Raw genomic sequence first — 27,896 nt, 5'->3', positions numbered from 1 at the left:
CCTAATCCCTTTCCCTGCCTCCTGTCTCTCTCCCCCTCTACCCACCCCACCCAACACTACCATCACCACAACCAGACCACCTGCTGAAAAATAACATTAACAACTTTTCTTTCTTTTGTGTATGCCTAACAACAGCTGAACACTTCTACTTTTCTACTTTCCTTTAATTCTAAAGTACTGAAATTAATCTCTGTTCTTTTCACCATTATATTACTAACAATAGCTATTAATTAAATCATATCTGGATAAAACTATATTTTTATCTATTATTCCTTATACAGGGTGAACATTAATAAAACCAACAAACTGCCTGACTGTAAATGGAGGAGAAAAGGTCCTATGAACATGTCTCCACAAATGCACCATTACCATGGTAGATGGCACTGATGAATGAAAATTCCTTTGTCCATGTGCTGTGTGTTCCTTCTGTGTTGTACGCTCTGTGATTGACACACCATACTGTAATCACCAGAATGGTTCATCAGTAAAGAGGACTGACGACAGAAATCCCATAATTGAGATGGTCTAGTGCAAAAACTGTCAATAAAATCCTTCCATGCAGGATACACACAATTGTACTCTGCCTTACATCATGTGGGTGGGCCACTTGCCTGGAGCATATTCTAGGGTTCGTTTCAGTATTTTGTAGACCCCATTCCTCCAAATCTGGTGTATGCATGATCTGCCACCTCCCTGCATGCCCAAAAGGCCTTGAAATGTTGTGTGATGTGGTTGGTGTCTGTGTGGGTATTTGTTTTGGTATAGCCGTGCTGTCCCTCAAGCATTTCCATCTGCTTGTCTGTACACAAACACCACCTCAGTTTGTTCCCAACATGAATACCATACTATTCTGCTGCTTACAGTATGCTGTGTCAATCATACAGCCTGCAACACACAAGGTTCACATGGCACATCATCAGAGGAACTTTCATTCATCAGCGCCTTCTACCATAGCAATCATGCTTTTCCGGACACATGTTCATAGAACATTTTTTCCTCCATTTCCAGTCAGGAATCCATCCCTGCATTTTTTTGGTTTTATTAATGTTCTCCCTGTATAATCAAAATATTAGCCTTTACCCCACAGTTTTACCCACGTATGTGTTCGATACATAAATTGATACACCCCCTCCTCCCCATCTTTGTGTACACCTCTTCCTCCCTCCTCCTGTCCACCTAATCCTCCCACCTCAATCTGTATATCTCCTCCTTCGCACTCTCTCTGTCTCTTCATCTCCTCCTCCTCCTCCTCCTACTCTCTCTCTCTCTCTCTCTCTCTCTCTCTCTCTCTCTACACCTTCTGTAGAAGTCTGCAGTTATAAGCAAAATTTATAAGGCTTATTACAGTGACACCGTAGAAATACATAGTAAAGACAATAATGTATAAGTTCAATGTCACACTAACAGAAGATAGCCAACTAACCAATAGTAAAGTAAATATGTAGTCTGAGACCAAAACTGCAGTTGTCAACAGATAGTGGCTGGCATAGTGAACATTCTATCAAGTGAGAATACAAGAGAAAGAGTCTTCTGCATGGGAGGCACATGGTTACAGCTGATCATCAGAGGTCACAGGCTTCAGTTATAGCTTAGTATTTTGCATGTTATTATGAATATTAGATTTAGTTCCTAATCCAGTCTCTAGTGAACCACAGAATCTCTAGGTGTGTCAGCAGAACCCGTAAAAAAATTAAAAAAAACAAAAAAAACACTAATTTATGGTCAGAGGGACTCCACATGTACACTCAAATAGTGAAGCTGGACAGCTCTCGTAGTGGAGATGTGATACAGTGTCAACTGTACTGCATGCTCCATCTGCAGTATCCATCTCCTGTAGATTCTGCACCACTTGAAAATTGACTTTGTGATTAATGAAATGAGTAGATGATATAATTTAATGGGGGTCTCAACAGCAATCTCATGATGACAACTTTGAATTTTATTGCCCTTTCTCTTCACAATTCAGTATCAATCACATTCCATACATGTACACTATCTGATTCAACATTCATGGAGTAACTCAAGTACACAGAACATCTAATATATTGGCAATAGGTATACAATCACTGGTCCACTACTGTCAGCCACATAATTATCACAGTTAGCAAATCCTCACACACAAGCTGAATCGTCATTTACAATAAGAAAAGGAGACTCTATAGGGTTGCACCAGGTGATATGCCATGAGCTCTGGGTGTATGGACTCTTCCCAAAGTGCTACTTGTGGTGACATCTTGTAGATTGCAGCTCCGCCCAGTGGTGCAGGCTGGAGGTAGCGATTGATCAATAGTTGTGACAGCAGACATTGCTGTTGGAGTCTGGTACTACATCCCCCCTCCAGAGAGTGGGCATAGATGTGGAAGCCAAACTTGTACCAACTTCAATGATGATGTGGGGGTGCCACTGGTGGACAGTGGTTCGAGGGCGCCACTGCTTAAGTTGAGTTGGACCCTGGGGCATGCAGAACCCAGAAGGTCATGCAACTCCATCTCAACAACTTCCAACTGCACAGGGGCTGTCACCAGAGAAACCACAGGTCTGCAGTTGGAGACCCTGGGACAGGGAAGTTGGGGCATCAGAGCCCAATCCACGACCAACAGTTCACCAGGGGCCTGGCATTGGTGGCAGAGGAGAGGCGTCATCTACAGTGGACAAGGCCAGGGGAACTGGTTGTACAGACCAAAGAGGCATGCTGATGCAATCCTGTGGCACCACTTTTCTGATGGCATCTCCAGAGGTGACCCTCTTGGTGACTTCATACATCTGGCAGTCATGCATATCCTGGATGATGGCCAGTATTGTATGTCAGATGGCATCCAAATAATTAGGCTGACACGAGGGCACCAATACAGTATTGGTGACAGACTGGAGACCAGAACAGATTATAGTTTGGGAGTAAGAGCAGAGAGGGAGGAGTGTGAGGCTGCCATCCACGGAGCAATTTGACCAGGCTCTTCCCCACTATTGGGGCAGGCCTATAGTATACCAATAATAAGGCAAGACATTGTCCAATGGTGTGGACTGGACAAGGGCCCCATCTTCTCTTGAAATTCAACATCATCTGTTCCACTTTCCCATTGGACTGGGGGTGATACAGTACTATAAGAAGGTGTTCTATCCTGTGCATTTCACAGAAATTGGAAAACTGGGTGGAGGTGAGCCAGAGGCCATTGCCTGAGATGATGGCTTGCAGGAGGTCCTCATTGGCAAAGATGTGTGAAAGGGGCTTGATCACATTGTCATGGAACCCATAGGGTAGGTATGCATAAATTTGGGATGTGAGTCTACCACAACCAACCACATCTGACACAAGAAGGGAGCAGCAAAGTTTATGTGGAGGTGCTGCCAAGGGCTCAACGGGGGCCAGGAGAGGAACACCTCGGCAGTGTGCAGATTGCTGTTGAGCATACATGGTGCTAACCAGACCATGGTCTTCATGTCCTTGTAGTAGGCTGACCAGTAAGCATGGCAGCATGGGTGCTGTTTCACGTGGGATATGCCACTGTGACCAATGTGTAGGAGTGCAAGAACCCTGAGGGCACAGAGCTGGGAAAATAATGGCACAAGGCCATTCATGTTCAGATTTTCAGCAGGAGAACACAATCATCAAGGGAGAGCCAGTATTGGAAGGAAAAAAGAAAAAAAATTAAATTGACCTTCGTTCTTAGCTGAGAGATGAGGTGGCCACCCTCACTTAACACATTTAGTCACAATGTCAAGAGTAGACACTGGCGTTGTATGGACCAGCATTAATGTAACATCAAGGGGAAAATTGTGCAGAGCCAATGTACAATTCAGATCCAGCTGAGAGATAATGCCTTCCTGGGTTTCAAATTCTGGATCGGTGCCAACAGGTAGCCAGGACAAAGCATCAGCTTTCGAGTGGTGGCTGGTTGGCTTATAGAGAATGTCACAGGTATGGACTGATAAAAACAATGCCCAATGCCACTGCCTTTGTACTGTCCTGGAGGCTATAACTTGGTCCAAACAGTGTCAGTAATGGCTTATGATCAGCAGCAGCTGGAATTTGATGTCATATAGATAGGTGTGAAATTTCTTAACTGTGTGGCCAGCACCTCTTTATCAATCTGTGAGTAGATGCATTGGGCAGAATTGAATATCTTAGACACAAACACAATAGGATGTTCAGAGTCATCCACCTCCTTGTGGGACACAACCTCCCAAACTCCATGCGGCATGGCATCTGTGTCAAGAAGAACAGCCTTCCATAGTGATAATGGGATGAGACATGGTGCCGATTTGAGGGTTCATTAAAGAGAGGAAAAAGCTGTGTCATGCTCTGGTAGAAACCAGAATGGATCCCCTTTTTTCCGCAATGCATTGAGCAGATAGGACAATTTTGTAACATGGGGAATGAAATGGCCATAATAGCTAATTTTTCTCATAAAGGATTGCAGTTCCCTGAAATTCCAAGGCCTGGGCATGTTTTCTGTCACACAGGCATGTGCTCAGTAGGACAGGTGGCCTGTTGGCTAATGATAACCCCAAACTACTCAACGGAAAAATTTACGGTTGTGGAGGTTACATGTGTGACGAGCTTTGGGTAACAGAGAAAACAAAGATTGCAATTTCTGTAGGTGCTCATTCATTGAGACCCCTATCACTATGCTATCATTTAAAGAATTGCAGTATGAAGGAATGTCCTGTATCATTTGTGCCAAGTAATGCTGGAAGATCACTGGCTTGCTAGAAATACCAAGGGGAGACTGTGACTCCTACAGAAGCCAAAGGGTGTGCTGAGGACCAACAGATCCCGACATCCTGTGTGCAATGGCAATTGCAAGTATGCCTCTGACAAACTGGCCCTAATCTAACAGACACCATTTTCTAACATGGAAAACAGTTCTTCTTGGCAGGGAATGAGAAAAATATCAACAGTGACCTGCACATTAACGACCTTAAAATCAACAAATAGGTGGAGGGAACATCCAGATTTTTCATGATTACAAAAGGTAAAGCTATTGGCTGGATGAGACAGGGATAATCACCTTGAGGGCTTCCAATTAGTCGAATTCCACCATAACCGTGTCTTGCAAGATGAGTGGAATCAGGGTGTCCCACGAGACATAAGGCAAGGAGCCTGGTTTTAAATGAGCTTTTATCACTAGATCTGCAGCTTAAATTAACACAGGGGTAAACAGGTCCAAATAAGATGCAGTTAAGTCACCAGTGACACAAAATGGGAAACCCAAACTGTTTGAATGCATCTAACCCAAATATATTTTCCACATCACCTGAAACAAAAACCAAAAAGGGAAGTTTCCATGAAACATTTTTGTATGAGGCTTCCATAGCAAAAAAACCTTTCACGCACATCTCATGGCCATCACATGCCATTACTATCTGTCAAGAAGGCTGTAGCAAGGAAAAACATAACGTAATGTAGGTAATATTCACAAAAGGAGAGGATGCACCAGTATCCATCTGAAAAGGGACCTCCAGGCCATTCATTCGTAACATGATTACCAGTTTGACAGACTGACTCATGGCAGAATGGGTCAGTATTTTAGTGGAGAGCACTACTTCTGCAGGAGAGCTCTGATGAGATCCCATGGCGGATGAGACGGGAGAACCAACCTCCATATTGTACCCAAGATCCTGGGCATTGGATGGCTGCCACACATAAGTAATGTGACACATAATGCCACATGCTAAGCAAGTAGCTAATTGATCCAGCAGAGGGAATGAGGGAGTCAGAGAAAATACTGAGGACAAAAGATTGACGACACAAAGTGGAGTTCAGTCGAGATGGAGAACCGGGAAAAGATTCTGAAATTGGGTTATGAAACAGAGATCATTTGGCGACAGTCTGAAGTGTCATCATCCAATTCACATACCTCTAAGTCACTGACTGGTATAGCATAACATGTTCACTGGAGCACCTGAGATGAGCATGTGACTTCTGGTTACATTGAGAGGTGTTGGTAACCATTGCAGTGGTGGTGACAGATAACACTGCAGACTGAGCCTCCCACTGGCTTTTGGTTCCCTGTGTGAATTCAAATGCCTGAAGAATTTTAAGGACTTCATCTAAGGATGAGTCAACATGCTGTAAAGCATGGGAGTGGACTTCCTTTTCAGACAAATGTTGGTGAAGGAAGTCCCAAATCAAGGACTTGGCATACAATCAGCAACATGGTTCTTTGGAACACACAAAAGCACAATGGTGATTAAGGCCCTAAAGGTCGGTGACCCAGTCGTTGTCAGTTTCCAATGGTTGTTTACAATGCTGGTGAAATTTCAAGCAAGCAAATGCACCCATAATTATCCAACAGCAGATTACAAAGTTCAGCAAAAGTCAAACTATCTAGATGTTTTTTGGGAAACAGCTTATGGAGCAAACCCAACAAACAGTGGAAATCAACAAAAGAAAAAATGACTGTTGCTGATCAGAATAGGTTACCTTGTAGTCAGTGAAGTGATAGTGGAAGTGCCATAAGTATGTTTCTCAATCATCAGTGCCAGCCAGAAACAAAGCAAACAGTGGAACTGCTGAAGATGTATGATTCCTGATAGATAATGTCGTTATTTGTTCCTGTAGTAAGGCCAACTGCTGTTGCCGTCATTCCAGTAATTGCTGATCGAGAAGTTGCTGTTCCTGCTGTTGTTGGAGTCACTGCTTCATCAATTCCAAGTCCATGGTGTCCAATATTTTGGTGCACTGAGAGTTTGAAAAGACTTATCACTATTGTAGAAGTCTGTAATTATGAGCACAATTCATTTGGCTTATTACACTGAGACAAGAGAAACACAGAGTAAAGACAACAATGTATATTTTCAGTGTCACACAAAAAGAAGATAGCCAGCCAATATTAAAGCCTGTACATAGTTCAAAATCAAAGCTCAAGTTGTCAATGGATAGTGGCTGGTACAGCAAACATTCCATCATGCGAGTGCAATACAGAATGAGTCCTGGCAGACACAAGGTTATAGGTGCTCAGAGGTAACAGGATACCACCAGGTGATGTGACATGAGCTCTCCTCCCAGAGTGCTTTTCACAAAGACAGCTTGTACAGAGTGCATTCAATGGGTAATATAACACAATTTTTTTTCTGAAAACAGGTTTGTTTTATTTAGGATTCCAATATACCATATTATTACCCACTCCTTCAACTATGAAACCCTGTTTTTCAATACAATCTCCATTCAATGCAGCAGCTTTACTGCACCTTACTAGGGAGTGCCTGCGTGTTACCACTCTACTGGTTGACATTAGAATCCTGCTGTTTCTGTGCCAAATTTGGTTGGAATCAATCCAGCGGTTGGGGAGGAGATCCCAGATGTACATGCATACAAGCATCTACTCAATTTGATGTATATAACAGATTATCTTGAATAAAATATGATCTGTTTAGCACATGGTTATACTACAGTTTCAGTATTTCAGTAAAATTAAATCTTGTAGCTAATTTTTTTCTTATCATGGGGCCTGAGATTTGGTATCACTTTTATGCCAATTATTGTTTATTCTATTCACAGTATTTCACACAGAACAAATGCAGTTCAGTGTACGTATCTTTTTCTGTATGACTACTCAATGGCTGAGAGTGTTGCTACAAAGAATTTGGAAACTTTATAGCCATATGTATTTTCAAATAGTTATTACATAGCTCAGCTGAAAATTATAGACACAATTTTCAAAAATACATTCCTAGATTATTTGGTTACTTTGTTGCAAATAAACTGTGTGAGAATATATAATTATTCTGTTTAGAAATTTTCCCGGTTAATTCACAGTACAGTGGAACCTCGCATAGCAATCATAATTCATTCCAGAATTTTACTCATAGTATGAAACACTCATTATGTGAAACAATTTATCACACATAAATTAATGTAAAATATGATAATGCATTCCACACAGAAAAAGTACAAAAATTTAACCTTATTCGTGCCATTTATTCAAAGAAAATTATACATACAGCATTATTCACAATACATAACCAATTCTTTTTACTAGGAAGCTGTCTATAGTTATTTGTTTCTACTGATGATTCAACTCTTGGTGAAAACACAACACATTATTACCATTAACTTAATTTGTTGTGCATGGAGCCACTGCTTTATTGGGGTGATGATTTTCAGTGCACAATACAACCAATTCCCATGCTTTCAGCATTTATCTTATTGTGCCAGAAGATTGCTGTTTTGCAGTTACTACCTCCTCCTCCTCCTGCTCTGAAGATCTCCTCTCCACAAATTCCTGCTGTGAAACACACTGCAACTCCATAAGCTCTTTGGTGGTCACTTCTTGGCTGTGATCTTCCACAAGCTCATTGATATCATTGTTATCCACTTCTAGTCCCCTGATCTTGGCCAAAGACACCATCCCATTGACTGCAGGCTCCACAGGCACTGACTCAAATGTCTCGGACTCACATTTAACAATGTTCTCTGACTATAGCTTCGTACAAGCAGAAGTGAGAGTTCTCTTGGTAACCCCATCCCGTGCCTATTCAATCATCTTGATGTAGGCAACAATGTTGAAGTGATATTTCCAAAACTCTCTGAGAGTGAGATTGGTAGCTTCAGTCAATTCAAAGCAATGCTTGAAGAGTGTTTTAGTGCAGAGCTTCTTAAAGTTAGAAATAATCTGCTGATCCATTAGCTTGAGTAATGGAGTGTTGGGAGGCAGAAATTGGGTCTTTACAAATTGAAATTCTTCAAGGAGGTGGTCTTGTAGGCATTGATAATGGGTAGGATTATTGTCTATAACAAGCAAGATATGGAGTGGCACATTCATCTCAAGCAAATATTTTTTCACTGAAGGACCAAACACTTCATTGATCCAATCACAAGAAAGGTCACATGTCACCCAAGCCTTGTTGTTGGGCCTCCACATCACATTTAACCTGCTCTCCTGGACTTTACACTTCTTGAAGGCTCACAGAGTTTCTGAACGGTAAACAAGCAGCATTTCAATTTTCAAATGATTGCTTGCATTTGCGCAGAACAGCAGTGTGAGACAGACTTTCATTAGCTTGTGACCAGGCAATGCATTCTCCACTGCTTTTATAAAGGTATGCTTCAGCATCTTTTTCCAGAATAGGCCCACCTCATCACAATTAAAAACCTGTTGTGGCAGATAACCCTCAGAATCTATGAGCATCTTGAAGTTGATGATGAAGTTCTCTGCTGCCTTTGTGTTGGAACTGAATGCTTTACCATGCCTCGCAATCCAATGGATGCCAGTTCTTCTCTTAAACTTCTCAAACCATCCATAGCTTTCCTTATACACTCCTTTGGCCACTGATGATCCTGGCATCTTCTTAACGAGGTCAGCAAAAATCATTCCCACCTTCTCACAAATGATGACCTCATTAATAGCATCACCTAGAAATTATTCTTCATTCATCTATATAAGGAGCAACCTTTCGACATTGTCCAGAATATGAAACCATTCTTTAGATACTCTTGTCACACCCTTTGAAGCATCTATCTCCTTAATCTTGTTCTTTTTCCAGAGAATAATGGAAATAGTTGATGTAGACTTATTGTATTTGCATGCTAAATCAGCAACTCACACAAGATTCTCATTTTTCAATGATTTTATGTTTCATTTCTAAGCTCATTTTCTTTGTCTTATGGTCATCTTCCTGCAACTTTATCTTTGGGGGCATTTCTATGAAGGTTATTAAAATTTCCACACAGAAAACACTGTGTGAATAAAAGTTTAGAAAAATGTATGATCACAAACTGCACTAATGCAGTAGCAGAAAGACCACTATACCCAGACTGCAGTACATACTAATGATATTGTTCATAAGCCACTGCTGACAATGAAAGGTGATCATATGTTTTAACGTTTCCCCCACCGCATGCCAATGGCTGGTGACACACACTAAATCATCATCATTCATGTGAAACACTACTTGTGAAGCAAATCTTTTTTTACAATTTGTTTTCCTTGTTATGTGTATTGTGTGTTATGGGAGGTGATTGGTAAGCAAGCTTCCACTGTACTAAACTTCAGTGAACTTAATCTTGCAGATAGGATGTCTATTTTCACTGATTTTCATGTGTTGCTGTGGATTTAAAAACTCACCAATAGTACATTGCATGCAATTGGAAATCTACATTTATAAAATATTCTTCTCTCAAAACTTCCAAAATGGAGTAATGAGATGCAATATTTTTAATACAATTTATTTTAAAGCACTGGTTATTTGGCAATTTATTATTGCATGTACACTGCATAAAGATTAGTTATTATATGCTATGTTTTTACATTATTATATAGATATGGAGTATAATTCTGATGCTCAGTATTCCAGGCCGTAAACTTATATCTTTTCTTCTTTTATGATATTGTTACAGGGTCTTTCCATTGACTGAGACACTTATAGAGACCTTACATTATATAGGTAATACATTTTTGCTATCAGGAACTGACAGTTGTGGGATAAAAGCAGAACTAGTCTCGCTTTTTAATGAAACTATAAAGGTAAAAATTCCTTTTCTGGTAACATATCATCTTACTTTTTTGTGATGAGTTATGTACAGAGCCACAAAAAATTAACTTTTAACACTCCTGTAGAACTGAATAATGAATTTTTAATGGTCATATGTAATATTCACCACATTTCTTACAAATTCAAACAAAAATGCACAGTTGCTGGTGAAAACTAAAAACCCCTGAATGAGCTAACTGATTAACTTTTTAAGTAATGGCATCCACTTGTAATGTTTATGGTTTCAAATAATTACACTACAAAATTAATGAGCATATGGTGAATGATAGCATTCTGCATTCTGATAGCTGTCCTAGATGTGTAAATTTTTGGGTGTTTTGTGTACACACCAAGAAATGAAACTTTATCTCTTAAGTCATCAATTTTTTTCTGTGGCACTTAATTCACTACAATGCAGATAACTAATACAGAACAGTAGATATTGATCATGGGGACATTTTAGGATGATTGAGTCTGTGCTGGCTCCCTGTCAGATTCACAAATACCATATTACAGTAGCATCCCTGCCCCATACAGTTTGGAACATTGTTCAAAAATCCCACTGACACACATATCTCTCTTAATAACTGCATAAGTCAACAACACTGGAAGTTTAGTATGTAAAATTACTCTCTTGGTTGATATTCAAGTAAATAATAATTCCTCTGACATTTCATTGCTATCAACAGTCAGAAGATACAGCAAACAACCTCCTCTTTCTGGCAACAGATTGAACTTTTTCTGAAGCAGAAGAAGAATCTGGAGCAAAAGACCTAAAAGAAAATGAAGCAAGCTCATTGAGTTATACATTGGCCATATACAATTAATCTCACCTACCATTGGCTGGAATAGGACAATTAGCAAATTTTTCTACTTAATGAAAAATCAAAAACTCAGATACCCATAAATTGTTAACAGAATAAAGAAAAAGGCTTCTGTTTGGTCACAATATACATGAAAAAAGATAAGAAAGTACAGCAATCAGTAAATCTTTAATAGCAAAAGAAAACACACAGAAAAACAATGAAACTTCCTTAAAATTTAAAGCTGTGTTGCTTTAAGACATTATTACTAAAATAATGAAAGTAGCCAAATAGAGATAATTAACACCAAACAAACGGAAATTTATAGTTATTAATGCTATAAAAAAAGTTTTCAATGGATAAATCATACAAACTAGAAATCAAAGATAACTTTTATTTAAATAGAAACATGCTTTGCAAATTAACAGACAAATGTCCTGAAAGAAAAAGGATCTAAAATTGTGAGAATCTGTAAGGTGTATATAAATCCAAAATAAACAAAACAAGCAATCTCATAGTGTCCTTAGCTCTGAGGCAGCAGTGATTTATTTCTGAAAACAATATCAATAAATTAGATAAATCATTAGTATATGTGGCAGTAATCTAGATACAGACAATGTTAAATTTAAATCTAATACAAACTACAGCAAATTACATTTCTAAAAATAGAAGAAAAGGAACAATAAATCATTAAAGCATAAAATTTTGGAGTCATTCTTTGAAATTCACTTTGACTAACATTGGTTGTAAAATCAGTCATTTAAAAATACTGTGTCCAATTTAGTAAGAAGATAGGAAAATTAAGGCCACAATTTTAAATCCACATTTAAGAAATCATTCATGAACAAGAATCATACAAACATACTGTCATCTGACATAGTATTAAGCATCCCTGACATAGAGAAACAACTAAAAGAGTTGAAAATAAAGAAACTGCCAGGTCCAAATGGAGTCCTAATTTGGTTTTACAAAGAGTAATCTACATCATGGCCCATTACCTAGTTTGCATTTATTTCAAATCACTCCACCAGTGCAAAGTTCCAAGTGACCAGAAAAAAGTGCAGTGACTCCTGCTTATAAGAAGTGTAAAAATTGAACCCACAAAATTACAGACCAATATTCCTAAGTTCAGTTTGCACTAGAATTCTAGGCCATGTATTCATGAGTGCTACTCAAACGTGTCGGATCCACACCAGGTCAGACTGAAAGAAGACATCAAATGAGTTCATAGGTGACCTGCTAGATTTGTTACTGGTAGGTTTGATCATCATGCAAGTGTTACAGATATGCTTCATGAACTCAAGTGGAATCCCTGGAGGAAAGAAGACATTCATTTTGATGAACACTAGTGAGAAAGTTTAGAGAACCAGCATTTGAAGCTGACTTTAGAACGATCCTACTGCCACCAACATAAATTTCATGTAGGGACCATAAAGATAAGATACAAGAAATTAGAGCTCATATGGAAGCATATAGACATTCAGTTTTCCTTCACTCTACCTGTGAGTGGAACCAGAAAGGAAACAACTGGTAGTATTACAGCGTACCCTCCACCATGAACCGTGCAGTGGCTTGCAGAGTATGTATGTAGATGTAGATGTAGAAGTAGAATTAATAGCATACTTACTTGTTCATCATTGTAGATTACAGAAGCATGTCATTTTTAATATGTGAGAAGCAAGCAAGCATAGTAGAATGAAGAAAACCATTCCTGTTAATGGAGGCACTAATCAAACTCTTCTTAAACACAAAACCTGTATGATAAGAAAACATATGCAGAGTACACATGTTTCACATAGATAGGCATCATATACACAGTTGTAATACCAGTGAAAAATTTAAATGACACACTCTCCCTCTTTGAAGCATGTGTTTGTGTACAATTTATTAAGATTATGAGATAAAAAAATAAAATTAGATACACATAGTAGAGATTATATAACATTATGTATGTTATTTATGTTAGAGTGATTGAGTCCATTTTGTAAATAAAAGAGTTAACACTGACGAGAGAAAAACTGAGGATCATCATCTGAGATGATTGTTTTGGGCAAACCTTCTACAGCAAATATTTTACTTAATGTTTCATTTATTTATTTATCATTTTTCTACCCACTGAGCATTGTGGAAAGCAGCATACAACATGATATCAAATATATTAAACAAAAAGTTATGTTCAATTTATTTGGATTTGCACATTCTATTTTATATATTATGATTACAGATATTCAATACACAATCATGCACTTCCACCATATGGTATAGAACTACAGGATCCCCTTAAATGGCTCAGGGACACATTATGCATTAGAAAGTGATACCCAGGTGACAGATTGTGTGCGCAGTGCACACAAGGGTTCCTTAGATATGGAAACTGTCTGACAGACCCAAATAATAATAGCTGTAGGAGGCACCAAAGTATTAATGTAAAGCCCAAAGAAATGCCTCCTGTTGCAGCTTGTTGTGACTGTGACATTTCCAGTTGTGGGGTGACTGAGAAAGCATGGCAAAACCAAACAGAGAGCATCCCGTGCACAAACAAACGAACGGAAAGGACGGACATGAAACAATGATGGACGATGGAGAAAGACCTTATGACGACAACACGCAAGATGCAGTGGAGTGACAGAGACAACCAAATGAATCCAAGATGTCCACGATTAACGAGATCAAAGTGCGATAAACACACTGTCTTGTCAAGGCCATGTGTCAAGACTCACGCAACGATTAGACTTGCTGGCAGAGCGAGAGGCCAACTCTTAAATACTGTATCGGGGGCGCCGCTATTGGCTGCTGGAACCACATGTTCCACTGTGGTGCCCTCACTCTACATGCAGGCCAGTATATGCGTGCCACCACAGCGTATGGCACGATGATGCAGAGACGTCTACGGGTCTTCGACGTCCATGACGTCTGGCGGGGATTCAAATTCTGCGGCGCGCGGTACCAGACCCCCCTCCCCCCCTCCCCCCCTCCCACAGGTAGGACAGTTAAAATCCTATTGATCAACTGCCAAAGCATTCACAACAAAATCCCAGAGTTTGAAGCAATGCAGAAAGCAGTGGGGTTCACATGTTAAGAGGTATAGAAAACTGGCTAAAATGCAAAATTGAAAACACTCTGATTTTTGGGATCAATGTAAGTGTGAATCAAGAGGACAGACTAATGGTGAATTGAGGTGATATATTTGTTGTGGTAGACAAGAAAATCAAATACACCAAGAGAGGAACTGGAGCTATTTATGATATTGTTTGGTCAAGAAAGGGCATAAACTAATAAACTGATCTTTCTGTTGGCCTCCAGACTCACATTCACATGTAACAAAAACTTAAGAGGAAATCTCAGCTCACTAGTTTGTTTGTTTGCCAATTTTACTATCATTGTTGGAGGAGACATTAATCATCTGTAACAAGATATTCTGTAAAACATTATTGGTACTTAATGCCTTCACTGAAACCAATGTAGAACAGATAGTTTATAAGCCCATTTATGATGAACATGTATTGGATCTAATGACTACAAATGAACTTGACCTCACTGAAATGGAGGCAGTGAGCATGTGGAAGTAGTAATAAAAATGTTTAATGCATTAAAAAGTGCAACTAAAACAAACAGGAAGATTTTCATGTTCCATGAACTAGATAGAATGAAAATTGTGACATACCACAAAGAGGAGTCCAAACTATTTACATTTGGGTAGGAGCTTGTAGGGAACTGTTGCTTAAGTTTAAAAGAATGGGCAACAAAGCACTGGGTAGATAGTCAGTAGAACATTTCATAATGGGATGGACCCTCTGTAGTAAACAGTCACTGTGTGGGGAAAAAAAAAGCTGCTACTGCATAATAAGTGTAGAACAAAGCATAGGACTGTAGACAGAGGATGATGAATGAAAGGCATTTGGTTGTTGAAAGGCCAATGTGTAACATGTTCGACAGGTACCACAGCAGAATATTACCAAAATATCTCTCCAAAACCCAAAGAAATTATGGTCATATGTAAAGGCTGTCAGAGACACCTATGTCAGTGGCCAGGCACTAACAGATGTCAGAGGAACCAAAATTGAGAGTAACAAAGTTACAGCAGAAATTTTAAGCTCTGTTTTCGAATGTTCTCTTACAAAGGAAGACACAGAGGTATTTCATCCATTTAATTCTTGCACTTGTTCAAAAATGAGTGATATCAGTGTCAGTAGCATTGAAAAATTTATTAAATTGCAAAAATTAAACAAGGGTGCAGTGCCCAATCAAATGCCTCTCATTCTATACAGAATTTGCACCCGATGTAGTCTTCTAAGCATAATATATCATTGATCTGTCAATGAAAAACTATGGTCAGTCCTTGGAACAAAGCACAGGTCACATCTATGTAAAAGAAGGACAGCAGACATGATCCACAAAATGACCATCCAATCTCATCTGGCAAATGTTGAATTATCCCTTGGGTTGTTACTTTCTCATCAAAAGGTATTTTGATCACTGCTACCACCACAAGTGTTTAACATACCCAAACAGAAAGGAATGCACGAACACAATCAGACAATGCCAAAAAGAAGGAACTTGTCATCAGTACTTATTTGCAAACTTGCACTGAATGCCACTGCTACTACATCTTCTTCCCCTCTAACCTCCATTGGATGACCATTTCCAGCTCTGGCAGGTCTTCTGACACCAATACTGTAATTATGTGTTGACAGAAGGTGTGGGCTAGCAGCTCACTCCTGGAGGTGAGTGGGGGAGTGGGCGATGAAAGCAGCCAATCACTTGATATAACACTTTGATCAATCATAGTTCAGCATGTCAGAAACATCCATTGTAGAATCATAGAACATATTCTGAGCTCAAAAATAATGAAGAGAGTTGAAAAGAATGACACCACTGTTACAAAACGCAGCTCACACTTTTCTCACATGATATCCAGAATGCTGTGAATGATGGGAGTAAGGTTAATGCAGTATTTCTTGACTTCCGAAAAGCATTGCACCAGCTCAGAGGCTAGCAGCCTGGAAAGTCATCCAGTGTTGGAACCAGGCCACAGTCCATTGAACAATGCCCCTGCTAATGTAGCAATGTCAGCAGAGGCACCCCTTCCTCAGTCAATGCTCTCATACTGCAACAGGTGTGGACGTCATGCAGCAGTAGCAGCCTGACTGATGTACTGGAGTCACACCATGCTTCAGTCATCATCTCCCCACTCCATACATTTCAATGTGACCCCAAAACATTGTTCTTCTGCAGCTGTCAGCAAAGGAATCAGAATTTAAATCTCAAGTCCATCCTGTCATCATTTGACACAGCTGGAACATCTGATGATGAAAAGCCCTGTGCCAGTCATCACCACATCTATGACACTGTCTTCACCAGGCCACAAACCAAACACCACAGCCTGATGCCTGGCCATGACAGCCACACTCTGTATGGCTGCCACATCTCCATCCACATTCCTGCAGCAGCTGTCCACCACTGCGCAGTAGTAACAAGGCCACCGGGTACGCTCCATGGGGAACCCCTGTGTCAGCACATCATATTGGCATGCTTGGATTTAAAGATCATCTTTCGCTATCTGCAGTCTGTCAGTTTCAGATACATTGAACTATGTCTGATTGAGGTTGCCAATAAAGTGTTATATCAAGTGATTGGCTGCATTCATCGTGTGCTCCTCCAGCCACCTCCAGCAGAGAGCTGCTTGCGCATGCCTTCCATCAGTATATCATTACAAGATTGGTGTCAAAAGACCTGGTACAGCTGTAAATTGTCATCCAATGGGGATTAGAAGGGAAGAAGATGCGGCAGCAGTAGCATTCAGCATAAGTTTCCAAGTAAGTACTGATGACAAGTTTCTTCTTTTTGGCATTGTCTGGTTGTGTTTGACCATCCCTTTCTGTCTGGGTATATTATACACTTATGGTGATAGTAGTGATCAAAATATCTGTTGATGAGAAAGTAGCAATCCAACTGATAATTCAACATTTGCTGGATGAGTTAGCTGAGTTTAGAGCTGATAAAGGAGCTTTAAGTACAAAAGTAAATCATTTGAAGAGTGAAAGAAGGGAAGGATCACCTTTCGGTGCGTCTCCACTTACCCTTGACACTGGTATGGCCTCACCGGGGGCACAATTTTCTGGTAAATCTGAGAAAGATATTTTCGTCTTTATTGATAGTTTACATATGACCACAAAATTAGAAAAACTAGAGTGATTAACACTTGATAAGTGTATCTCATTTAAAATTTGCAGGGTTTGCCAGCACATATGTAATGGTTCAAGTTCAGCAGTTTTGTAGGAAGCCACAATGTTAGAGGTGTGGGATCTTCTGTGCAGAAATATCCACAGGAATATAGATGATGGAATCAAAATAACATTCATGACTCTGCGTTAAACAGAACAGGAGAAGGGGGAGGGAGTACCACTATGCAACACTCCCAGTAGATTTGACCATGGGTCACCACATTGCAAAATCAGTGGTATACATCTATTAATTCGTCTATGTAAGAGGAGGGTCCTGAAAGTTGTTGGATACAGGGGCTCAGGTATCCATGGCTGGGCCAGAATATACTGTCACATAGATGAAGGTGTAATTAGGTGAATGACAAACACTAACTTCACTTCTTGTTGTTGTTGTGGTCTTCAGTCCTGAGACTGGTTTGGTGCAGCTCTCCATGCTACTCTATCCTGTGCAAGCTTTTTCATCTCCCAGTACCTATTGCAACCTACTTCACTTAACGAAGGTTTATTCAGCACTTGCACATACAAGAGCCTCCAGCCAGAACACATACGGTATATATACAGTTACAGAACATTTGAGTACAATGATTCTTGACATTTGTGGATATTTCTACAATGTACTCAAATGGAAATTAAAATTTTACAGTTCAGGTGTGTTTTGAACTCATGACCCTCCATGCAACAGTCTAGTATCATAACCACTACATGACAGTGACTGTGCTACTCACCTTCTTCTGCAACATTGCTGCCTCCTTAAGAGAACAGCATTTCGGTGTTATGTCCTCCTAGTCCAGGAATGAGTCATCGGTCATGCATACTCTGACTCCTGATGACTCATGTTCACCCTGGCAGTGATATTCTTACAACTTCCCTTGCCGTTATGCTTTGCGTCACATTTCTGCTTGTTGCCTGTCGTTGGAAGTTCGAATTTACCTTGGGTTGCAGGATCCTTATGGGCCTTCATTAGAAAGGATGTGGACCATATCTCTGATCTTCCATCATCTTGTATCGGGGTCGAAATCTTCAATTTCTTAAGTAACATAAGACAACTGTTTTACAACCTTATAAGGTCCAAAGTAGTGCCTGACGAGCTTTTCAGAGAGACCAACCTTCCGAACAGGAGTGAAGATCCAGATGAGGTCACCAGGCTGGTAGACAACAGGGCAGTGGCTCACGTCATACCTTTGGCAATCGTTTTCTACAGCATGTAGAGTCGAGCTAACTGCCAAGCTTCCTCAGCTCTGGTTAACACCTGGCTGATATAGTCATCCATGTCATCAGGATGTAACGAAAACATAGTGTCCATTGTCATAGTCACCTCATGCCCATGCACCAGGAAAAATGGTGTAAATCCTATGGTGTCTTATTTGGTGGTGTTGTAGGCAAACGTCACAAAATGTAGCACCTCATCCCAGTTGCTCTGCTCAACATTGATGAACATTGATAGAATATCAGCCAAGGTCTTATTAAGGTGTTCAGTAAGCCCATTAGTTTGCAGATGGGAGGCAGTCATCATGTGATGAGCAATGTTGCACCGACAGTTTCTCTCTGTCACAAGATTCGATTGAAAAACTTCTCGATCTGTAATTAATGACCTTGGGGCACAGAGTTTTAATACAATGTCTTCCACAATGAATTTGGCTACCCCAAATGCTTTGGCTGTTTCACAGCTTTTGTAATATCATACCATGTAAGATAATCAGTGCCAACAATAATCCATCTATTACCACTAGCAGACGTTGGAAATCATCTGAGGAGGTCAATCCCAACACGCTGGAAAGATGTTTCAGCTGGTGGAATTGGTATGAGTTGGCCAGATGGTTTCTGAGGTACTGCCCTTCTCCTTTGGCACTCTCGACAGTGTGACACATGGTGTCGGACACTCCTAAATAAACCCGGCCAGAAAAATCTCTTGCAGATCCTATCGTATGTCTTAATAAATCCTAAACATCTGGCCTCAGGTGTGTCATGGAATTTCTGTAGAATATCCAAGCACATGTGTTTAGGAATCACTGGTAGCCACCTCTTTACAAATGGATCAGTTTTTCTTGCAAAGTAATCCATTAACTACCTTAAGTTGTCCGTACACATCCTCTAACTGATTTAAGGCAAGCATAATTTGAGATTTCTTGGCGTCCTTCTTCTGCTCAGCAGAGAGATCTTGGAGTGCAGTGAGACAGTCACTATCTTCATCAAAGTCTTGATGGTCTTGCACAGGGTTTCTTGAGAGACAATCAGCATCTTGGTGTTTTCTTCCACTTTTGTACACTATGGTAATGTCATACTCTCGAAGATGTAGCACCCACCTGGCGAGTCGTCTTGTTGGATCCATAAGACCTGTCAACGAGAGAAGTGAATGATAGTCTGTAATAACTGTGAATGGCCTTCCATAGAGATACTGTCAAAATTTGTACATGGCCCAGATCACAGCAAGACATTCTCTTTCTGTAATTGAGTAGTTTCTCTTGGCTTTTGTAAGCGTCCGAAATTTGCACCAGAAAAGAACTGACCTCATACCCGCTGGCATCTGCGTGTAGTTCTGCAGGTGCTCTCTCATCATACAGACCAAGCACAGGGTCAGTTGTCAGAGCCTTTCACAGCACATCAAAAGAATCTTGTTGACCACCACCCCAGATAAATTTAGCATCGGCTTTTAACAGCTCTTGGAGTGGCCTGGCTTTGATACAAAAGTCTTTGATAAAACAATTGTACTAAGAACATAATCTGAGGAAGCTACTCACATCTCTAATACTTTTAGGAATAGGAAATTCCGCTGCAGATCTCACCTTTTCTGAGTCTGGCTGAATACCTTCATTTGACACAAAGTGTCCAAGTATTTTGATTTCTTTGCTCCAAAGAGACACTTTCTTGGTTTAAGTTTCAGTCTCCCTTGTTGGAGACACTTAAGAACGGCCCTCAGTCTTTTTATGTGTTCCTCAAATGTCTCTGAGAGCACTATAGTGTTGCTATATAACAAAGACACATTGTCCACTTCAGGTGACTTAGAAGATTATCCATCATCTATTAAAAAGTTGCTGGTGCATTACACAAACCAAACGGCATTACCTAAACTCATATAGGTCCTCAGGGGTGATGAATGCAGTTTTCTCATGATCAGTCTCATCTACTTCGATTTGCCAGTGCCCCGAGTACATGTCCATGGTTGAGAAAAACTTAGCCCCCTTCAGACTATCAAGTGTATCGTCAATTCATGGAAGAGGGTAAACATCCTTTTTAGTTATCTTATTAAGATTCCTTTAATCGACACAAAAGCACCAACTGCCATCCTTCTTCCTGGTGAGAACCACTGGTGATGACCATGGGCTCTGCAAAGGCTGAATGATGTCATTCTTCATCATTTTCTCTACCTCATCACAAATTATTCGATGTTCTGTTGCCGACACACAGTATGCTCTCTGGCTTATTGGTTGATGGCCTCCAGTGCTAATTCGGTGCTTCACCATTGATTTGTCTAATGTGCTCTTCACCTGTGGATTGAAGCATTGTAGAACTCTTGAAGAATGGCAAGTAGCTTCTTCTGTTGTTCCTTAGTGAGATGTGGTGATAGTCGAGCTAGAAGATTTTCTCTCATAGTGGTAGTGCCAATTTCGCCCACAGACTCGGCATGGGAGGTTTCTATAATGCTCAGCTGTTCTTCAATTAAGGGCTCAGTGTTTGCTATGCACATGCGTCTTGGTAGGATCTGTGGTTCTCAGCGACAGTTAACTATCCACAGTTCATTGAATCCGTTCTTAAACGAGATGACAGAGGCTGGGATGACCAAGTTATTCTTCAGTGGTATTCTTTTCTTACAGTCCACTACAAGATCGATGGGTTGATGCATGGCATGACACATTACAGTTACCTTTCTAGCGCTGACTGCAGGAATGATCACTTCATCCAGCACACATAGTCTCCACACACTCAGATGCACATCTTCCTGTCCACAGTATCTCATCTCGTCTAGCATAATCGTTGAGCAACCACAATCTATAATTACCTAAGAAGCTTTCAAAAAGTCCCATCCGAGAATGCCGTCATGACTACACTCTTGTAAGACAATGAATTCTAAGGGCTGTGTATGGCCACTTATACCCACACGAATGACACATCTTCCTGTAGGTTTTACATATTTCCCATTAGCCACCTCAAGCAGAGATGTTTTGCTGTTGACGAATATGGTTTTCTGCAACTGGCGATGGTACTTCTCCAAAATGACTGAATACAATGTTCCAGAGCCCACAAGAGCTAGGGCTGGTCAGCCATCCATGAGGATATTGACATATTTTCCCATCATTTTTGTAGAGATCGACAGGAGAGTATTTTTCTCTTTGGTGGCCTTACCTCCAAGGAAGGTCACACCCTTTAGTTTTCCAGGTTGCGCCAGCTACATGATCAGCTGGAGCTTCTAAGTGGCAATGGAGACCTTGATTGGCATGTTGGTGAGCGTCCTCTCCAGTGGCTAGCTTGCATCCTGCACCCACATCTTCTTGTTAATCTTCGTCATCCCATAGTTGGTGTCAGCTAAGATTGGTCTGCTGTCTTCTGGTGTGGGCATCATCAAATATCCACCACCTTTCTTGACAATAGTGCACCACATGTCCCGGTCATCTGCAGTGGAAACATACCGGTTGGTTATGCTGGGGCTTCCAGACATCAGTCTTCCTTCGTGCCCAAACAGGTTCCTCATGCGGCATTGTAGGAACGTAACTCTGCCTGGGTCTTGACTTTTCCACTGTTTTAAAGGGGAATGAAGGACGAGATATTGGGCTCAATGTCTGTTCCACTTCCTCCCTTATGATCTCTTGAACCTTCTCAGTTTTACGCTCGCCGTGCAATCCAAGTGCCTTCTGAACTTTCTCTCTGACTATCTGATGAAGAACACTTGTGAAATCAGTTCCTCCCTCCATCACAGACATCAATATGACATTTGAAAGCTGTTCAAACTTCTTGCATGTAATTCTTTTGTGACGCTTTGTCTCAATATACTGGCACCATTTTATGAACTCCTCCGCTGTCAAAACGTCCTTCAGGAGTAGGGCTTGATACATGTCCTCAGCAACACCCTTCATGAGATGTGCAACATTATCTTCCTCCTTCATTCTAGGATCCACTATTTTACACAGCTCCAAGATGTCTTGTATGTAGGATGCTGTAGTTTCTCCTGGTCGCTGTGCCCTGCACTTTAATTTATCTTCAGCCTTGCACTTCTGTCGTTATGTGTCGCCAAAATACTTGCATAGTTCCACCTGGAATACTTCCCAACTTGTGAACTTCTCCTCGTTGTTTTCATATCATTGCTTGGCAGTGCCCTCCAAGTAGAAAAATACGTTAGCCAAACACATGGTGTCATCCCATTTGTTAAATCTGGTTATACGCTCATATACCTTCAGCCACTTGTTTGGATCTTGGCCATCATCACCAGAGAACCCGGAAGTATGTCTCATGTGGTGGCACACAGTTGCTGTCATCATAACATCCTCTTCTTCTTCTGTCTCCAATAGAGTGCGATCTGTTGAATATGGCTCAAACTTGGGTTTTTCGCCAATTAAACAGCAGGTCTGTCATGGCCTGATGGGAGCCACTGTGTCATCGATAATGTGCGCTGTCACAAGTTCCAATACCCAGCATCGCCACCAGAATAATGTCACACAGAAGAAGGTGAATGATGAACACTAACTTCACTTAACGAAGGTTTATTCAGCACTTGCACATACAAGAGCGCGGAGTGAACTGCCTCCGGCCAGAACACATATGGTTACAGAACATTCCAGTACAATGATTCAAAAAATGGTTCAAATGGCTCTGAGCACTATGGGACTCAACTGCTGTGGTCATCAGTCACCTAGAACTTAGAACTACTTAAACCTAACTAACCTAAGGACATCACACACATCCATGCCCGAGGCAGGATTCGAACCTGCGACCGTAGCAGTCGCACGGTTCCTGACTGCGTGCCTAGAACCGCGAGACCACCGCGGCTGGCAGTACAATGATTCTTGACATTTGTGGACACTTCTACAATGTACTCAAACTGAAAATAGAAATTAAAATTTTACAGTTCAGGTGGGTTTTGAACTCAGAACCTTCCATGCAACAGTCTAGTATCATAACCACTACACCATGGTGACTGTGCTAGTCAGCTTCTTCTTCGAAAATATTGGCTATAGTGAATTTGACCCCCACCACATGGTACATTAAGTGGTGCGGGTGCTAACAGTGTGTAGTCTCTCAGTTCCACAGTTTCAGAAACTGGTACTAGAGACTTCTGAGTGTGTGTAAGTTCTGCCTTCCATGAGCATTAGCTACAATGTCGTCCTTGGTCTAGACTTCCTGATTAAACATCACATCAAAACCTCAAGCACAATGTTTTGTACAATAGTTTACCCTACATGCAAGCGATTGATGGCAGTACCCATCAGTATAGACAATTATAGAACAGTCTGTTGATTTAACTGCAATAAGGTGAAAGACATTGCATGATAGAGTAGATATGGAGATGTTATTGCAGGACTATGCAACTCACCTGGACGATTGCCAGCTACACCTCTAATGCAGCACAGAATTCACACTGGGAATGAGTTGCCTGTATACAAGAAACCATACTGAGTCCCACACTATTTACAACCAGTGATGGAGGAATTTATTGATCAACAGCTATGGGATAGAATTATAGAATAAAGTACAGGGCTATTACAAATGACTGAAGCGATTTCATAAATTCACTGTAGCTCCATTCATTGACATATGGTCACGAAACACTACAGATACGTAGAAAAACTCATAAAGTTTTGTTCGGCTGAAGCCGCACTTCAGGTTTCTGCCGCCAGAGCGCTTGAGAGTGCAGTGAGACAAAATGGAAACAGGAGTCGAGAAAGCGTATGTCGTGCTTGAAATGCACTCACATCAGTCAGTCATAACAGTGCAACGACACTTCAGGACGAAGTTCAACAGAGATCCACCAACTGCTAACTCCATTTGGCGATGGTATGCGCAGTTTAAAGCTTCTGGATGCCTCTGTAAGGGGAAATCAACGGGTCGGCCTGCAGTGAGCGAAGAAACGGTTGAACGGGTGCGGGCAAGTTTCACGCGTAGCCCGCGGAAGTCGACGAATAAAGCAAGCAGGGAGCTAAACGTACCACAGCCAACGGTTTGGAAAATCTTACGGAAAAGGCTAAAGCAGAAGCCTCACTGTTTACAATTGCTACAAGCCCTGACACCCGATGACAAAGTCAAACGCTTTGAATTTTCGGCGCGGTTGGAACAGCTCATGGAAGAGTATGCGTTCAGTGCAAAACTTGTTTTCAGTGATGAAGCAACATTTTTTCTTAATGGTGAAGTGAACAGACACAGTGTGCGAACCTGGGAGGTAGAGAATCCTCACGCATTCGTGCAGCAAATTCGCAATTCACCAAAAGTTAACGTGATTTGTGCAATCTCACGGTTTAAAGTTTACGGCCCCTTTTTCTTCTGCGAAAAAAACGTTACAGGACATGTGTATCTGGATATGCTGGAAAATTGGCTCATGCCACAACTGGAGACCGACAGCGCCAACTTCATCTTTCGACAGGATGGTGCTCCACTTCCATCATGATGTTCGGCAATTCTTAAACAGGAGATTGGAAAACCGATGGGTCGGTCGTGGTGGAGATCATGATTAGCAATTCATGTCATGGCCTCCACGCTCTCCCGACTTAACCCCATGTGATTTCTTTCTGTGGGGTTATGTGAAAGATTCAGTGTTTAAACCTCCTCTACCAAGAAACGTGCCAGAACTGCGAGCTCGCATCAATGATGCTTTCGAACTCACTGATGGGGACATGCTGCGCCGAGTGTAGGAGGAACTTGATTTTCGGCTTGATGTCTGTCGAATCACTAAAGGGGCACATATCGAACATTTGTGAATGCCTAAAAAAACTTTTTGAGTTTTTGTATGTGTGTGCAAAGCATTGTGAAAATATCTCAAATAATAAAGTTATTGTAGAGCTGTGAAATCGCTTCAATCATTTGTAATAACCCTGTACTAGTTCCTGGCCAGCACCAAAAGTAATTGTTCTGAAGAAGTCTTCAAATGGGAAAATGGCTTATAGGTTCTGCTGTCATTATAGATTTCTAAACTAGTGTGTGGTCAGAAATGGCTACCCAATTCCAAATATTACAGAAACCTTAGACAATCTGGGGCAATGCCATTATTTCACCACCCAGGATTTAGGTAGTGGGTACAATAAGTCAGAAGTAGTACCAGTAGATCAGCCTAAATGCCATTTTTGGTCATTTCCAGTGCTGGTGGATGCCTTTTGGTCATAAAAATGCACCAGCAACTTCCCAGCACTTAGATGGGGAGATATGTGCCCTGAAACCAAAGCAATGCATTGCTTACATAGATGACATAATAGTATTCTTCATGGACATCCAGGAGCACGTGTTGTGACCGCGAGAAGTATTTGAATGGTTGCATGTAGCACAACTGGCCTTAGTTTACAAAAGTATTACTTTGTATTGTGGAAGGTACACTACTTAGACCACATTATTGGCTTGTACAAGATACACACTGACCTACAACTTGTGCAAGACATGAAGGTTTTTCCAATGCCTTGCACAGTACAGGAAGTACAATCATATTTTGGCATTGCTGATGTCTATAGAACATACATTCCAAAGTTTTCAAAGGTATCACAACCCATTACACATCTGTTAAAAAAAGGAGGAAGATTTCACTGGCCTCTCGAATGTGAGGAAGTGTTTGGATGGTCCTTTCCTTATTTTTCCTGTCTATCAAAAACAGTTTACCTTATTGTGTGATTGAACAATCATGCCATAGGCTGTGTCCTAAGCCAAGTGGTAGATGGGGAAGGATGCCCCATAGCTATGCTTCCAGGAAACTGAATAAAGCAGAAAAAAGCTATTCAACTACAGAAAAAGAAATGCTCACACTAATTATTGATGTCACTTATTTTCATTACTATCTTTATAGGAGGCATTTTAAGGTCATAACAGATGACGCAGCACTAAAGTGGCTTCTGGGATCAAAAGATCCAATCAGCTGTTTAACCCATTGGGCCTTATGGCTAAGTGAATTTGATTTTGAGGTTGTGCATTGTTTGTGAAAATCTCATAGTTAAATCACAAACTACATGCCATACAATTAATTGGAGTAAGCACAGAAGAACATCACAGAGTTCAGGTCATTTATCACAGCTATCAGCGGTTCGTAAAACAAGCACAATTCAGTTCCAACGATGGAATACTTTACAAGACAATATGATGTGGCAGCTGTGTAGTTGTGCCAACCTGTTTATGGGATGGAATAATGAGACAATCCCACATTTCCATCTTAGCTGGGCATAGCAGATGATGAGCCACGGAGTGCCACTTTGCGAAAAATTAATGAGCACTGTGTAAAGACTTGCATTCCCTGCACTCAAAAAGCAAACTTGAGTCATAATCAAATCCTGTTTCAAAGACTGCCTGACACAGAAAAGACATTTTCATTATTTCAATAGGTCAGTTTCCTCAAACACCAACAGGAAATCAATATTTATTAAACATAATTGATCACTGCTCACATTACTTGGCCATGTTTGCCATACCAAACCAATAAGCAGAAACAGTGGCTCAAGCTTTGGTTGACCAGCAGTTATTGAAATTTTACACACTAGAGACGATAATAACTGACCAACACAGGTGCTTTATACCCAACTTGTTGAAGCAGTTATATAAACTGTTATGCATAAAGAAGTTACAAACTAGTGCTCTCCACCCACACGAAAATGGCAGAATGGAAATAGTTCATAGGACATTAAGTAAAATGCTAAGTTATTATGTAAATAGTAGTCACAATAATTGGGATATCCTTCTGCAATTTTCTATGGCCACGTACAACTCTAAAATCCATAAAACATAGGCATTTCACTCTATTAGGTTGGTTTTGGTTAGAAAATGCTCCAAGAGAGGATAAATCGTCTGTTTGGAACTTTATTAAAGGTAATGGTGTCAGATAAAATAAATGAGTAAGAAGGCTCTAGAATGACAGGAAAGCATCCATAATAAAAAAAGCCAGATTGCCTAAGTACCACATCGGGCAGTGGATAATGCTATTGAACTCTCATGTTCCAAAGGGAAAAAATAAGAATTTCATTCTCCAGTATCAAGGACCTTATCAGGTAGTTGCAACAACATCCCCAGTTAGTGTTAAAATAAAATTCCTGACCCAAACCACAGTTGTTCATGTATGAAGAATTCATGCATTTCAGGGTGAAGTGGAAGCATTACCTCAGTTGGCAACAGCTCATTAGGTTATTGGTTAGAGAGAACAAGAGAAGGAAAGGTAGAACTAAGCCACTGAAACATGGTGTACCTACAATTGTTCCAACACATCCATATGCCTTAAGGCCACAAG

At 40.7% G+C, this 27,896-nt stretch overlaps 1 protein-coding gene across 2 annotated transcripts in view; it reads left to right on the top strand.

Moving 5' to 3' along the window:
- Positions 1-27,896, top strand: part of LOC124556650 — a 637,832-nt gene that overhangs the window by 469,140 nt on the left and 140,796 nt on the right. For both annotated transcript variants that reach the window (XM_047130615.1, XM_047130616.1), the window contains exon 17: positions 10,340-10,466. In XM_047130615.1, the coding sequence (XP_046986571.1) occupies positions 10,340-10,466 (127 nt within the window). The remainder of the gene's footprint in view (positions 1-10,339; positions 10,467-27,896) is intronic.

This window comes from Schistocerca americana, chromosome X, assembly GCF_021461395.2.
Source record: "Schistocerca americana isolate TAMUIC-IGC-003095 chromosome X, iqSchAmer2.1, whole genome shotgun sequence".
Classification (NCBI taxonomy): Eukaryota; Metazoa; Arthropoda; class Insecta; order Orthoptera; family Acrididae; genus Schistocerca; species Schistocerca americana.
Note: the sequence above shows the minus strand (reverse complement) of the source record. Positions and strands in the feature narration are given on the sequence as shown.